The sequence below is a fragment of the Sphaeramia orbicularis genome, chromosome 15 (assembly GCF_902148855.1).
Source record: "Sphaeramia orbicularis chromosome 15, fSphaOr1.1, whole genome shotgun sequence".
Classification (NCBI taxonomy): domain Eukaryota; kingdom Metazoa; phylum Chordata; class Actinopteri; order Kurtiformes; family Apogonidae; genus Sphaeramia; species Sphaeramia orbicularis.
Window position 1 is genome coordinate 1237912 of NC_043971.1, and position 17819 is coordinate 1255730.

The window sequence follows — 17819 nt, forward strand, 5'->3', positions numbered from 1 at the left end:
GATGTTAAATGGATTTCTTTGTCTCTCAGTTTTCTGTGCTGTCTCCATACGACACTTTTTGCTCCGTCACTTGTGTTCACTTGTGGTTTCCAGTCGTCTTCTGGTCCCCACTCTACCTGGAAACATGGAGACTAAAGCAGCAGAGTCCTGTCTGGGAAATTTGGCTCAGTTTTTACGGGATAATTATGTTGTTAATTCAGAACAACAGAGCCGAATTTAAATTTTTTCAGAAAACAGTATCTTGTTAATTCAGAAAAACAGACAAATTTTTTTAAACTTATTTTTTCTTGTAATTATGAGATAATTATCCTGTTAATTTGGAAGAACAGAGCCAAATTTATTTTTTGTGTGAATGCAATATACTTTTGTACAGAACCTAATAAGGACACTAATAGCATATTTTTAAAAGTTTCCTTAAATAAAACGTGAATTCAAACTGAACTCATCTTGGACCAACTCAAATGCATCCCCAGCTTCAGTGTGTGTCTAAGGCAGGGGTCAGCAGCCCTGGTCCTCCAGAGCCACTATCCAGCATGTTTTAGATGTATCCCTCTTCCAACACACCTGATTCAAACGATAAACCTATCATCAAACTCTGCAGAAGCCTGAGAACGACCATCAGGTGTGCTGGAAGAGGGAAACATCTAAAACAGGCAGGATAGCGGCTCTGGAGGACCAGGGCTGCTGACCCCTGGTCTAAGGTGTGCACTCGTGTCTGCACCTGTATCTGTGTTTTACTCCATTACAGACCCAGTTGAACTGGTTCTGTACTGTACGGCCGATATTGGCTTATATTAATGAGCCTAGACCCCTGACCCCGCCCCTTTCCCATTCCCCTCCACTGAAAACATTTCTGTGAGCATCCTCTAAAGCACAGGTGTCAAACATGCGGCCCGGGGGACAAATGAGGCCCACTAAAGGGTCCAATCTGGCCCATAGGAGGAATCTGTGAAATGCAAAAAATTACACAGACATTTATGATCCTTTTAGTTCAGGTTCCACATTCAGACCAATTCAATCTCCAGTGGGCAGGACCAGTCAAATATTATCATAATAACATAGAAATAATGACAACTCCAAATATTTCTCTTTATAAATGTAAATTTTTTTGTGTATTCACACTAAAACAAAGTATAATTTTGCAAAAAAATGTGAATAATCTTAACAAATATGAACAACCTGAAATGTCTTAACAGAAGTCAGTACAATTTTACCAATATTCTGCCTGTTATTAAATGTTCTGTGTGTTTGTAGATCCACTGTGATCTGTCAGTTATAACGTACATGTGGAAAAGATAAACTGAGGCAGAATAGTGTTCAAATTACACTGATTGTTTCAGTTTGTTCATGTTATTCACATTGTCTGAAAGGATAGTTTGTAGATGTAAACCTGTTCAGAATGTAAATTTACTTTTTTCGCTCTAAAACAAACGTTTGGAGTTGACATTATTTCTATATTCTGTTCTTATTTTACTGGTTGGGTCCACTGCAGATCAGATTTAGCTGAATGTGGAACTGAACTAACAGGAGTTTGACAGCCCTGACCTAAAGTTTTTCACTTCTTCTGTTCTGCCTTTTTCTGTCCATCTTTTCTCAGCCCCGGGGCCACTCCCCCTCAGACTGGACCACGATGACACTACACTGGACTCATCCAACTGGAACCAGTGCAGAGGGGTTTATTGGGTAATGGTATGTCCCTATCTCAGTCTGACAGAAGAAGTGCAATGTGAAATGAGTATTCTCAGTCATTTTCTGGTGGATTTTCATGAATGAAAAACATTTATACAACTTCATTAAAGTCTTATGTTTATGGAACCACAGCCCATTTGAATAAATAGTCGGAACCGTTCGGGCCGTATACATACTGTATATATATTTATAGTCTGTCTCCCCCTGGTGGCCCAAAAGTGCAGCGGCCCACCCAGAAACCTCCCAACTCTGCTGATTACCCAGCAGGCCACTGATATTAGCATGTTGACGATAGCATTTAGCTTTGGAGATGCTAGCATGTCTGGAGGCTAATCCAGTGTTTACAGTACATACAGATCCAGGCAGACGTCCATCCTCCTCTCTCTCTCTCTCTCTCTCTCTCTCTCTCTCTCTCTCTCTCTCTCTCTCTCTCTCTCTCTCTCTCTTTCTTTAACCCTCTCTCTCCTCCTGTCACTCATCCATCCTCCTCTCTCTCCTCTCACTAGTGTTTACTCCTGTTGGATTCTGTTGGTTTCTGTAAATTGGTTTAGAGTCTGATTTCCATCAGCTCAATATGTGAAGTATCATGAGATAACTTTGGTATGATTTGGCGCTATATAAATAAAATTTGATTTGATTTGATTGATTGATTGATTGATTGAGATATATTTATATAAGCCAGTATTTTCCTCCTCAGTTTTTTGAAGAAAAGTCCTTCATTTTACAAACTATCTCTGTATGTATTAAAACACACAGTGTAACAAGTGCATTATTTAAATTACAGTTTCCTCAACTTATCATCAATGACAAGACCTCTAATAATAGATAGGGCTATAAGAAATTATCAGTTCTGCAATATATTGCGATATTTTCCAAAGTCTTTCCATAACTTTTTGAGTTCTCTTTACAAACAGACAAACCCTGACGAAAACAGAACCTCCTTGGCGGATGTAATAAGATACAATACATGCGAGGGGCGGGGTTTGTTGTGCCTGGCACCACTTGTTTAATTTAATTAAATTAATTTAAAGGTGTGGATTAAATGATCGTGATCATTGAATCTGTCTTTGACACTCGACCCGTTCATTTCCATGATACTGATCTAAAAGGCGGTGAGTCCAGTGAATCCCCACACTATAAATAAGCCCCAGTCGTCATGAGGGTTTCTATGATGTAAAGTCTTAAACACATGTATGTTTATAATGATGGGGAACAAATGGAGCCCTGCGGTCCCCTGTGGCGTCCTGGAATGTGCCTGCACAGGGGTCACAAAGGCCACGCCGTGTTGTCCTTTCCAAATAACAACCAGGAGTGCGTGCTATGTGACCTTTCATCCAGCCAACATTAATTGGATCCATTACGGGTCGGAGCAGCCAGTGGTTGTATTGTCATCGCTCTGAATGTGTCCTCCTGCTGCATTTAGACACAAACCAAACCCCTCTGACCCACCACCACAGAACAGGAACAACTCAACCTTTGGTTTTTTACCAACAAAACACCTACGGCTAGTGACGTTCATTTTGACTTCTGTTTATGTAAATCGGCTTACATGTGTTCACAGCTCTTCTGTGTGTCTGTGTTCATAGTAAATCAGTCTCAGTGAATCCAAAGGAACTTTGTGTTGGTAAATGACAGTTGTTCAAATGGACAGGATTTCAGTTCTGTTCAACATGTTGATGCTCATATGAACTATGTTTTCAGCTCCAAAATGAACCATTTCAGCACAATTAATGCTGTATTTTCATGTCACAAATGGACAAGTTCTATTTGAACTGAACTGAGCTGAAAAACAAATCTTCTCTTCTTTTGGATTCCCCAGTTTTTCTTCCCAGATTCTCTCCTCCATATCACATGTTTTATTTGTACAGGTTCAATCTGGAGTATGGTGCTGATCCATCCTGCTTCTGTTCCACCAATACATACATGAAGAATGGCACACAGCACTGTTTACATCAACACTTTTACAATAAGAAGCATTTTTAGACACAAAGAACAATTCTAGATTGTTCTTTCCTCTTTAGTCTGATGCTAAACTATCCAATAAATAATAGTGCTCCTAGTTTTTGCACAGGGATCATTAGTGTAAACGCTGACATGGCTGCAGAGCATCAGTATGATGGGATCCACAACAACCATGTCACATCCGTCCACTGACACATTTAGTGTTTTTGTGTCAGCTGGGATTGTTTTAGATCCACAATACCAACATTTATGAAGAAGAGCACAATTAGCAATAGGAAGTCTAGAAGTTTATTCCTAATAAAGTACCGGGACTGACCAGAGCATCATGGGTAATGTCACGTCCGTCCACCAGCAAAAGTTTTCACATCCACGTGCTATTCCAAATCCAATATTTATGAAAATAGAGCTTCCACTGTCAGAGAATATCAGTAGTCTGTGCACTAATGGATTAGCATTATTTACACACACTTCTATGACTGTAGGACAACTGTTTTTTTTTTTTGGTTTTTTTTGACAAAAATGGACACTCATTTGACCCCCTGAGGACATTTTAACCGACCAACAAAACTCCTAAGGCTTGTGACGTTCATTTTGTCTTCTGTTTATGTAATTATACTTTTCTTTTTTTTCTTTTGTTCAGACAGGTCTAGTTTTTAGATGTTTCCTGTTTGACAGTTTCCACTGTGACTCCAGTCTTCCTCAGATGCATCATCAGACGTGCTGCTGACGTGTCATCCCGGTTGATGCCGGGACGAGGGGGCGTACACCCTCTCGCGTACCAGGGATTCCCTCCTCCACAGTCCACCCAAGGCAGAGGAGGCGGACCAATCAGAGCCCGTCAAACCAACCAGCTGATAAATGACACGTCAGCAGCACGTCAGATGACGCTTCTGAGGAAGACTGGAGTCACAGTGGAAACTGTCAAACAGGAAACATCTAAAAACTAGACCTGTCTGAACAAAAGAGAAGTATAACAAAACGCCTCATGGACACAGGAGGGTTCTGTTTGTCCCTTTTAGACCCAGCATGAGCTCAGATCCCATCAGTCCTTCTCCAGGTGGGTGTTTTTGCGTGTTTCGGTGCCGTGTCGGTAGCGTACCCACCCTGACCCGGGCCTCGGTGAGGTTGGTCCACACTGCGATCTCCTCCCTGGTGCTCATGTCGGGGTAGCGGTTCCTCTGGAAGGTGGCCTCCAGCTCCTGCAGCTGCTGGCTGGTGAAGTGAGTCCTCTGCCGCCGCTGCTTCTTCTTCAGAGCGCCGTCCTCTGCGCTGGACTCATCCAGCTGGTTCTGGAGGGACTTTTCTGTGTCTGAGAGACGAATGAAGACAGATTCAGTCAGGACAGAGACAAATGAGGCGGAGAGGACAGAAGGATGACTGACAGGGACACCATCAGAGGACAGTTATATTTGTTGTATATTCACACATGCTGTACCACATTTGTCCAGCAGTCACCGCCAAAGCATAACTGTACCCCAGTGTTCTAAGTGTAGGCAACAATTCTGGCCATAGCAACATGATTGTAAGGATACTTTATTCAAAATAACTAATATCTCCCAAAATATTGATCCGATCCTCTTACAGTTTTCACTAGTTTGTTCATGGACCATAAATACAGAAGTGTGACAAACTACAGCATTCAGCTGTGTACGGAGTTAGTGTGATGACCAGGACACACACACACGCGCATTTTCCTCTCCTTATGTCATGTGACGTGCACTGCTCTACACTAGGGTTGGGAATCTTAGTTTTGAGGCCGATACAATACACATCTCGATACATCATCTCCAATTCAGTATATTAAAGATACATGTGTGGCATCTCACGATGTGATACAATTTCCACCCAAATCATGATACAGAGCAATTAAACACATTCTGATTCAACACAGTCATTTTGGTAAAAAAAAAAAAAAATGCACTGCAATTCAATGAGCTGATCATTTATTTATCAAATAAAACCATGAGTTTTTCCAAAGTGTCTTTAGTTCAGTTTCAGAACACGTGCCTCACATTCAGTCAGGTGAAAAAGTTCAGACTTTGTTTCCAAAGTCGTTTCTCTGTTTGTTTCTAACTCAACTTCTTGCTCCTTCACTGAATCCATTTGTAATGTAATATATTTGTAATGAAGGTAAAACAGACAAAGGTTCTGTCACTTTAAGAGACACTTGTGCAAGGTATTCTGGGATACACTGTTGGATCTGTATGACACTGTTTAAGGAAGTATCTGTGGTCTGTACTGTAGTATCTGTGGTCTGTACTGTAGTATCTGTGGTCTGTACTGTAGTATCTGTGGTGTGTACTGCAGTATCTGTGGTCTGTACTGCAGTATCTGTGCTCTGTACTGCAGTATCTGTGGTCTGTACTGCAGTATCTGTGCTCTGTACTGCAGTATCTGTGGTCTGTACTGCAGTATCTGTGGTCTGTACTGCAGTATCTGTGGTGTGTACTGTAGTATCTGTGGTGTGTACTGCAGTATCTGTGGTGTGTACTGTAGTATCTGTGGTCTGTACTGCAGTATCTGTGGTCTGTACTGTAGTATCTGTGGTCTGTACTGCAGTATCTGTGGTCTGTACTGCAGTATCTGTGGTCTGTACTGCAGTATCTGTGGTCTGTACTGCAGTATCTGTGCTCTGTACTGCAGTATCTGTGGTGTGTACTGTAGTATCTGTGGTCTGTACTGCAGTATCTGTGGTCTGTACTGTAGTATCTGTGGTCTGTACTGCAGTATCTGTGGTCTGTACTGTAGTATCTGTGGTCTGTACTCCAGTATCTGTGGTCTGTACTGCAGTATTTGTGGTCTGTACTGCAGTATCTGTGGTCTGTACTGTAGTATCTGTGGTCTGTACTGCAGTATCTGTGGTCTGTACTGTAGTATCTGTGGTCTGTACTGTAGTATCTGTGCTCTGTACTGTAGTATTTGTGGTCTGTACTGCAGTATCTGTGGTCTGTACTGTAGTATCTGTGGTGTGTACTGCAGTATCTGTGGTCTGTACTGTAGTATCTGTGGTGTGTACTGCAGTATCTGTGGTCTGTACTGTAGTATCTGTGGTGTGTACTGTAGTATTCAGTACAGCTGATCTCGTAAAAGTACATGTTCATAATCCACATGTGTTCTCCTTCTGTGTCTGTCACATACACACAGTACAGTATTCATCTGCACATGCTCAGTACAGTATTCATCTGCACATGCTCAGTACAGTATTCATCTGCACATGCTCAGTCCATGGGTGGAGCTCAGACTGTTAGTGTACAGTGTACACATCCACGGCGCACGTTAACGTGGGTCTGAGGAAAGAAAAACTTTACCCAAATAAACAGTAACACTTTTAAATGCAAGTAAAAATATATTCTGTTGAACGGATCAAATTTTATCGATACAAACATTCAATAACCGATGCATCGCGATATCATTCCAAACCTTCATTCACTCTCAGCTTCTGTACCGCTGCACTGGGATCGAGCACGCACGTGCCGGTGTATCGATGCGTATCGGATAATCTTCCCATCCCTAGTATTCACACATGCTGTACCGCATTTGTCCAGCAGTCACCGCCAAAGCATAACTTTACCCCAGTGTTCTAAGTGTAGGCAACCATTCTGGCCATAGCAACATGTTCATAAGGATACTGTATTCAAAATGACTAATATCTCCTGAAATATCGGTCCGATCCTCTTACAGTTTTCACTAATCTGTTCACTGAGCACAAATACAGAAGTCTGACAAACTACAGCCATCAGCTGTGTACAGAGTTAGTGTGACGACCAGGACACACACACACACACACGGGCTGTAAGAAAATATCAGTTCTACAATATATCACGATATTTCATCTCACAATACTGTATCGACATTAAAAAGTACTGAATCAATATTTTTAGGTATTTATTCAAATGCGGATATGGCAGAGGTTCATTTTAATTTTTTGTTTTTCTTTTTGTTTATTTTTTATTATTATTTAACACAGTTTTATTAAATAATGGTTATTTGAAGCATCCTAAAAGCACTTTTTCTGTCTGAGAAGCAGATGTTCGTTCCTTTGTTGGGATTGAACTCAAATCCTGTTCTGATGTTAGTTGTGAACTAATAGAATCTGAACATTTGAACAGGATCTGAAACTGGAATGTCTGTAAAACAGAATTTCAGTTTGAAGTTTGGGAGTGAGGAACATTTTTTGATATAACATTAGATCAGAAACACCAGAAACAGTGTGCATATTTCTGGTGCAGTTCAGTTTTTCCAGGATTTTTGTTTTTCCCAAAAGAAACAAAAAAAACAAAAAAAATTGCCTCTTTAACAGTATTGTGATATATGGTATTGTGATCCTAGTATTGTGATTTGTATCGTATTGCCAGATTTTTGCCGATACACAGCCCTACACACACACACACACACACACACACACACACACACATGTTTTCCTCTCCTTCTGTCATGTGACGTGCTCTGCTCTACATCCATTCTCTTTTCTATCTGTAAATCTGTTTGGATGCTGAGCCGTGCCTTCAGTAAAACTAGTCCAGAATTAACCTGAAACACATTAAAGCTTCAGCAGGAGGACGTCCAGGTGTGAGGGTCAGACTAAAGTTAGCTGAATGTGAAGAACCCATATCTGCACTGTAAAAAAAAAGTCCTGTTGTTTTTACAGAAAAAAACTGGCAGCTGTGGCTACTAGAACAGTACACTGTAAAAAAACACATCCAACATATTTACAGAGTAACATGTAGATTTAACATTTTAAACATGTAGATTGAACTGGTAAATGTTCTGCACTTCTTTAGCTCATTTTCTTCACCTTCATGGTGTCCAAAGCACTTTCCAAAACCACCAGGCCATGGACATATGGACAGTCAGAGCCAGGATTCGAACCACCAACCCTTCGGTTTTTGGACGAGCTGCTCTACCAACTCTATCAACCCATTCATTTACAATTTTACAATGTTACATGTAAATGTTTACTGTTTTATAACTGTTTTATTTAAAAAAAAGAGGCCGTTATTTCAACATGGTCTTGCTATTTAAACGGCACCACATTGTTTTTCAATTTACAGTTTTATTTTCTAAAAACAATAGAAATCCATCATTTCTACAAACTAATCTGCTTTTGTTCACATACCCTTCCTGTAAAAACTACAGCTGTATTTGATTTAATTTTTAACACAAAAATCTTTTCAAATAAACAACTTTGCTTTGTATTGTCACTTAAGAGTTTTCTTATGTTGCAATTTTACAACTTTTTGGTGTTAATTCTATGGTAATTTTTTACAGTGTGCAGCAGAACTCCACCTGACTCCAGTCCAGTCCAGTCCAGTCCTGGTTCTGGGTGTCTCCTTCATCCACTCTAAACTAACACCCTCTGGATTCTATCGTCAGATCAAACAGATGGAATCCTTCTATCGACTCCAAACATTTACGCAGATACGTCCTCCTCTGATTGGCTTCACACACACAGCCGTGTTCTGTGTGCCCTCCTCTCCTCCCGTCTTCTGAGGACCTCACAGACGGAGGGGAAATGAGCGGGCCGGGCCGGGCCGGGCCGGGCTAATCCTGGGATCAGGCCTTTGTGACGGGGGCAGGTCTGGATGTGTTTGGTCTGGGCTTAACTCTGTGGGAGCAGTTGGAAATGATCAACGGGTTTAAAAAGAGGCTCCGCAGGGCCGCAGCTAAAACCAATAAGGACCAGTAAGGACCAATAAGAACCAAGAAGGACCAGTAAGGACCAATAAGAACCAAGAAGGACCAGTAAGGACCAATAAGAACCAGTAAGGACCAATAAGAACCAAGAAGGACCAGTAAGGACCATAAACCGTTAGGACCATATACCAAGAAGGACCAGTAAGGACCAATAAGAACCAGTAAGAGACCATAAGAACCAATAAGGACCAGTAGGACCAATAGAACCAAGTAAGGTACCAAGTAGGACACCATAAGGAACCAGTAAGGACCAATAAGAACCAAGAAGGACCAGTTAGGACCAATAAGAACCAGTAGGACATAAGAAACCAGAATGACCATAGGACCAATAGACCAGAGGACAGTAGGACCAATAGAACCAGTAAGACGCAATAGACAGAGACCAGTAAGGACCAATAAGAACCAAGTAAGGACCAATAATAACCAGAGGACCATTAAGGACATCAATAGAACCAGATACCAGGAGGACCATAAGAACCAAGAAGGGACCAGTAAGGACCAATAAGAACCAGTAAGGACAATAAATAAGAACCAAAGGACCAGGACCAATAAGAACCAAGTAAGGACCAATAAGAACCAAGAAGGACCAGTAAGGACCAAGAAGAACCAAGAAGGACCAGTAAGGACCAATAAGAACCAAGAAGGACCAAGAAGGACCAGTAAGGACCAAGAAGAACCAAGAAGGACCAGTAAGGACCAAGAAGAACCAAGAAGGACCAGTAAGGACCAAGAAGGACCAGTAAGGACCAAGAAGAACCAAGAAGGACCAGTAAGGACCAAGAAGAACCAAGAAGGACCAATAAGAACCAAGAAGGACCAGTAAGGACCAATAAGAACCAAGAAGGACCAGTAAGGACCAAGAAGGACCAGTAAGGACCAAGAAGAACCAAGAAGGACCAGTAAGGACCAAGAAGAACCAAGAAGGACCAGTAAGGACCAAGAAGAACCAAGAAGGACCAATAAGAACCAAGAAGGACCAGTAAGGACCAATAAGAACCAAGAAGGACCAGTAAGGACCAAGAAGAACCAAGAAGGACCAGTAAGGACCAAGAAGGACCAGTAAGGACCAAGAAGGACCAATAAGGACCAATAAGAACCAAGAAGGACCAGTAAGGACCAAGAAGAACCAAGAAGGACCAGTAAGGACCAAGAAGAACCAAGAAGGACCAGTAAGGACCAAGAAGGACCAAGAAGGACCAATAAGGACCAATAAGAACCAAGAAGGACCAGTAAGGACCAAGAAGAACCAAGAAGGACCAGTAAGGACCAATAAGAACCAAGAAGGACCAGTAAGGACCAATAAGAACCAGTAAGGACCAATAAGAACCAAGAAGGACCAGTAAGGACCAATAAGAACCAAGAAGGACCAGTAAGGACCAATAAGAACCAAGAAGGACCAGTAAGGACCAATAAGAACCAGTAAGGACCAATAAGAACCAAGAAGGACCAGTAAGGACCAATAAGAACCAAGAAGGACCAGTAAGGACCAATAAGAACCAAGAAGGACCAGTAAGGACCAATAAGAACCAGTAAGGACCAATAAGAACCAAGAAGGACCAGTAAGGACCAATAAGAACCAAGAAGGACCAGTAAGGACCAATAAGAACCAGTAAGGACCAATAAGAACCAAGAAGGACCAGTAAGGACCAATAAGAACCAGTAAGGACCAATAAGAACCAAGAAGGACCAGTAAGGACCAAGAAGGACCAGTAAGGACCAATAAGAACCAGTAAGGACCAATAAGAACCAAGAAGGACCAATAAGAACCAAGAAGGACCAGTAAGGACCAAGAAGAACCAAGAAGGACCAGTAAGGACCAATAAGAACCAAGAAGGACCAGTAAGGACCAAGAAGAACCAAGAAGGACCAGTAAGGAACAAGAAGAACCAAGAAGGACCAGTAGGACCAAGAAGGACCAAGAAGAACCAAGAAGGACCAGTAAGGACCAATAAGAACCAAGAAGGACCAATAAGAACCAAGAAGGACCAGTAAGGACCAAGAAGAACCAAGAAGGACCAGTAAGGACCAATAAGAACCAAGAAGGACCAATAAGGACCAAGAAGGACCAGTAAGGACCAAGAAGAACCAAGAAGGACCAAGAAGAACCAAGAAGGACCAGTAAGGACCAAGAAGGACCAATAAGAACCAAGAAGGACCAGTAAGGACCAATAAGAACCAAGAAGGACCAATAAGAACCAAGAAGGACCAGTAAGGACCAAGAAGAACCAAGAAGGACCAGTAAGGACCAAGAAGGACCAGTAAGGACCAAGAAGGACCAATAAGGACCAAGAAGAACCAAGAAGAACCAAGAAGGACCAGTAAGGACCAAGAAGGACCAGTAAGGACCAAGAAGGACCAATAAGGACCAATAAGAACCAAGAAGGACCAGTAAGGACCAAGAAGAACCAAGAAGGACCAGTAAGGACCAAGAAGGAGCCGCAGCCCAGGCTGGTATCTGCAGGAAACTGAGTCCGGTCCAAGATAGAACCCTGTACAGAGAGAAAGGGCACAGACTGGACCGGACCCACATGTCCCAGTCCACAGGTGTCAAACATGTGGCCCAGGGGCCAAATCTGGCCCACCAAAGGGTCCAGTCCGGCCCTGGGATGAATTTGTGAAATGCAAAAATTACACTGAAGATATGAACAGTCAAGGATGTTTGAATCATTTTCGGTCATTTCAGTCTAAAGTGGATCAGAACCAGTCAAATATTATCAGAATAAACTATAAATAATGAAAACTGTCAATTTGTCTCTTTGTTTTAATGTAAAAAAAAAAGTAAAATGACACAAAAATATTTACATTTACAGACTGGCCTTTTACCAAAAATCTGAATATCTGAACTGTCTAAAGAGAAGTCTGGGGAATTTTCATAATATTCTCAGTGTTATTTAGTGTTTTGTTTATTTGTAGATCCACTGTGATCTGTCAGTTGTGATTCACATGTATAAATGATAAACTGAGGCCTAATATTGTTCACATTGCACTGATTTTACTAATGAATTTCTAGGTTGTTCATATTTGTTCATGTTATGTTCAAGTACAGTTCGTAGATGTAAACATTTTCATTACAGAATTTACTTTTTTCACTCCAAAGTCCTTATCCTATTATTTATATTATTTTACTGGTCCGGCCCACTTCAGATCAAATTAGGCTGAATGTGGAACTGAACTAAGATGAGTTTGAGACCCCTGTCCAAGTCCATCCAGGTCCCATTCACAGGGACTGAATCAGATACAGTAGGATTTAACCCAGGGTTCTAAACTCCTGTTCTTTCAGGTTCCACATTCAGTCTGATCTGATCTGCAGTGGACCCAACCAGGAGAATAAGAACAGAAGAACCCAGAAATAATGACAACTGACAATTTATGTCTGTGTTTGAGTGAAAAAAAACTCATTAAATGATGAAAATACTTACTTTTATAAACTATCCAAACAAAAAAGATGTGAATAACCTGAAAAAAACTGACATTTCTTCATAAAAATCAGTGTAATTTTCTCAGTCTTCTTCCTCCACTTCTCATTAGTCCATGTGCATTCTGGATCAGATCTCCAAAGACACTAAACACTGAGGAACAGGAAGAAAAGAGTTCAAACTGGACTGAATTTAATACAGACATTTCAGGTTGGACACATTTGTTCAGGTTAGTCACATTTTATTGGTACAGGAGAGTTTGGAAATGGAAAGAGTTTCATAATTTAATGTGATTTTTTGCACTAAAACAAAGAAAAGATTTTGAAGTTGTCATTATTTATAGTCATACACTGTAAAAAAAAAAAAAAAAATTTTTTTAAGTAAAAAAAAAACTAATATTCCTTATTCCAAAAAAGTACTGTTAAATGACAGAAAATAACCATCTCATAAAAATATGGTAATTTTCCCATAATTAAAATACAGTTTTTTGCTCTAACTTTACATGTGAGTTTGCTTTTTTTTTAAAAAAATTATTGGTTAATAAAGAATATTTACATGTATTAAAACAATCCAATTCCCTATATATATATATATATATATATATATATAAATAATTTTCAGTCAGACTCAGTTGTCCAATCCACTGATAAAAACTGTATTTGGACAGTTTATCAGTGCTTATACATGTTATACATTCACAAAAATACATTTATTCAACATTTTTGTTGTGAAACCTCCTGTAATTACACAAGATATTTGTCAATGAACAAACAAGTCTGGTTCAACTGACAGAACTAATACTGCTGTTACCGTTAACTGTCAGTGATTTTATCTGGTTTTGTTTTGTTTGTTTTTTTTACAGTATTAAACTTTAAATTAACAATTTAATCTCATAAATAGAAAAGAAATATTTGTGAATTTATGATACATTTGCAAATCTATTTTAACTGTATTTTTCTTTGAAAAAAGAAAAAAAATCTTTTAAAAAATGGATATTTTAATGGTTATTCACAGTTACAGTTTTTTTCATGTTATTTTCCATTTGACATGTAAGATCACAGTCTGTTTTTGTCATTTCAGTGATATTTTCCTGTATCTTAAAAATACAGAAAAAATCTATAAAATAAACAGTGAAAATTCTGTTAAATTACAGATTTTTTTTTTTTTTTACAGTGTAGTTTAATATTTTCCTCCCATCAAACCCAGTAGTAAATCTGCAGTCCTTCTTCTGTGTGGGTTCTTCTGCTGTTCTTATTGGACTGTAGATCAGATTGGTCTGGATGTGGAACCCACACTAACATGAGTTCCACAGCCTGGACTGTGGAATTTAGACACTCTGTAAATTCATCCAGGGGTGGGACTGGAACCTTTGGGGGGACGCATGTTTGACGGCCCTGCTGTAGATGTGTGTGTTTAAAACACCATCACTTTCCATTTTTCAACTTTTCAAACCCTCAGTTCTGTGGACCCTGTTCGGTCCAGGTCCAGGTCCAGACCTTCAGACCGGGCTCATGCCAGTGTTATCTGGAACACTGTAGCTGTTTCTGTGATATTAACACTATGAGACATGTTTAACATTTAGCTCCAAGAGGGAGAAGAGTTTAAAATAGAGAAGAACAGACCGACCAACACTGGAAGTAAACAGATGAAGACGAAAGAGACTATCGACAGACAGAGTGTTCATCAGCTGCTTCATCAGGGATATCTGAAACAGGTTATTAGTGACAGTTTATCGTTTATATGTGGTCGACTGTTTTCAAACTCTGAACCTGCTGATGAGAAACAGGCTGTGATTGGCCGGTTTGACCCTGAAAAAGAAGCTGGTCTGAGTGGGACCAGGAACACCTAACATTAATAACATTTACACTTTCAGATTTATTACCTACAATTACCAACAGTCAGTATTTTCCATGTGTGAACACATCTACATTTAGAAAAGGGTTGGATGGAAGCTGAGATAGAAGCACTGGTGTGTTCAGACTGTGACACAAAGAGTTCGGATACCACGAAACAACAGACACATACCAACACTGGAGCTAATGCTAACACTAATGCTACTGCTAACACTAATGCTAACACTAATGCTCCTATTACCCCAGGCACAGTCACCAGCTGTCCCTCCAGCAGATACTGGGTTCAGAACTCCAGGACACAAACAGAAACTGGACCTCCACATCTGGAATCCAAAGGCTTTTATTTTGTCAAAAAAAAATCTAAAGGTACTTCCTGTTTCAACAGAATTCAAAATAAAAGCAATTCCTGAAATTCTATAAATGAAAGTGTTTTCTCTTAATAATCCTCTGCTTTGTCCTGACTCTGTTTTACTGGAACAATCAGCTGAAACATCTGAAAATGAATAAATAATGTGTCGTTTTAATTTCAACTGAAACCAACATGAATCACCTGGTTTTAGTCTAAACTCAAATGAGTGTCAACAGTTTCAGACAGTCATGTGACTCCAGTTTCAGACAGTCATGTGACTCCAGTTTCAGACAGTCATGTGACTCCAGTTTCAGACAGTCATGTGACTCCAGTTTCAGACAGTCATGTGACTCCAGTTTCAGACAGTCATGTGACTGCACTGATGAACTGATGCACAGACTGTTTAAAGCCAATCCATCAGCTTTATAAAGAGAGAGAGAGGACAGAGGTCAGTGAACGCACCATTTATGTTTGTCTTCTGTTTTTCTTTATCGTCGTGGACAGGTGGACACATCAGGTCCAGGTGTTGTCTTAGAGGACACTAGTGCGTTCAGACACTCACGTGGACCAGTCCCACAGATGTGTGGTGGGGGGGTGGTTGTGTCCTTGTGGGGCCCCAGGGGCCTGTATGTGGCGTTCAGGCGTTCAGAGTTTCCCCATCAGCCCCAGTGTTTAAGAGCGCTGCTTAAAGGAACTCCACCCACACCAGAGCATGTGGACGCCTCAGATAGTTTGTGTTTGACAGTTTGTTAGCTGAGGACTGGAAACACACACACACTTTAGCAGTTAGGTCAGGTTACACACACACACACACACACACACAGCGCCAGAATGGAACAGTACATGCAGAGGTCACACAGAGGTCAAAGGTCACTATTAGAACATGGAGCATGATCTGAGACACAGACAGAAAAGAACAGAGAACAGGTTAGAGGAGAGAGAGAGAGAGAGGACAGAGGTCAGTGAACGCACCATTTATGTTTGGATGTTTATGTATGGAAAACACACAAGCAGCATTTGACCAGCCACATGATTTCAACCCCGATATATATATATATATATATATATATATATATATATATGTGTGTGTGTGTGTGTATGTGTATATAGATAGATAGATAGATATAGATTTATATAGATATATAGATATAGATATATGTGTGTGTGTGTGTATGTATATATATATATATATATATATATATATATATATATACAGGGTGGGGAAGCCAAATGTACACTGAACATGTAGTTGTTTTTTCTCAGCAGACACTACGTCAGTTGTTTTGAACCCAAACATATACTGATGTCATAATCATACCTAACACTATTATCCATACCTTTTCACAAACTTTTGCTCATATGAGTAATCAGGAAAGCAAACGTCAAAGAGTGTGTGATTTGCTGAATGCACTCGTCACACCAAAGGAGATTTCAAAAATAGTTGGAGTGTCCATAAAGACTGTTTATAATGGAAAGAAGAGAATGACTATGAGCAAAACTATTACCAGAAAGTCTGGAAGATACTATTAAAGAAGAATGGGAGAAGTTGTCACCTGAATATTTGAGGAACACTTGCACAAGTTTCAGGAAGCGTGTGAAGGCAGTTATTGAGAAAGAAGGAGGACACATAGAATAAAAACATTTTCTATTATGGACATTTTCTTGTGGCAAATAAATTCTCATGACTTTCAATAAACTAATTGGTCATACACTGTCTTTCAATCCCTGCCTCAGAATATTGTACATTTTGCTTCCCCACCCTGTGTATAAGAGAAAACACAGGCTGAAAACCACATCAGTGGACAAACTATAATGAAACTGATTAGAAATGTTAACAACTACAGATGGTGATAGAGGCCCATAGAACATATATTCAATAGAACGTATATGCAATAGAACATGTATTCAGTAGAGCATATATTCAATAGAACTGTGGAACAGCAGATGGACCCTAACCCGGGCTCTGGCTAACATCTGGAGTGTTTCCATTGTAAATGTATCTGTTCATTCATGCTCACTGTTCCCTTCAAATAAATACATTGAAATTGAAAACCTGTTCAACAAGTACATTTGTATTTGGGTTTTTATTGTTGTGTTGTTTGTTTTTTTTCTGTGGACCGATCTTTGCAAAGCAGCCCCACCCCTGCCCCACCCCCCTCCACACCCTTCCTTCCAGGTGATAGGCTGTTATGCCATAAAATCATTTAGACTTTGAATATGGAAATGCATGTGCAAAAGAGCACGAAAGAGCATGAAACTGCTCAAAGTTCCACATCCGGTGAGGTTCGGTCCCATTCACCACAGAACCTAACCCTAACCCTGACCCTACCCTAGCTTTAACCCTGACCCTCACTCAGTGGGCTCGGGCCTCTTTCTCCACATGATGAACAAACAGGTCGAATGGTTGAACTTCAGCGAACATTTGATCTGAGTTTGTTTCGATCCAACAGACTGTGCTTTAGTGGAATCCATACATTTATTCATACATTTAGGATCCAACCTGGATCTGGACCCACATGTTGGTCCTGTCAGGTCCCCATGGGCCCCTTTAGGGCTCAAATAGAAAAACCAGCACACTTTTAGGCCCATTTTCCTCATAAAGTCATTGACATCACAGTTTTCCAAACTGTACGTGGGGCTGTTCCAGGATCCACCTGGATGAACGAAGAAAGAAACTAGAACAGCACTCAGACCCCCCCCATCACCACCAAAATGTACTCATTTGTTCCTTGTGCCAGTATCATTTCCTGAAAAATTCATCAAAATCCTTCCATAACCTTTTGAGGTATCTTGGTAACAAACAAACAAACAAACAAACAAACAAACAAACCCCGATGAAAACATGACCTCCACTGT

General features: G+C 40.3%; 1 protein-coding gene across 1 annotated transcript in view; it reads right to left on the minus strand.

The window, feature by feature from the left end:
• Positions 1-17819, minus strand: part of pitx3 (paired-like homeodomain 3) — a 46397-nt gene that overhangs the window by 5603 nt on the left and 22975 nt on the right. The window contains exon 3 of the mRNA XM_030155268.1: positions 4755-4960. Within this exon, the coding sequence (XP_030011128.1) occupies positions 4755-4960 (206 nt within the window). The remainder of the gene's footprint in view (positions 1-4754; positions 4961-17819) is intronic.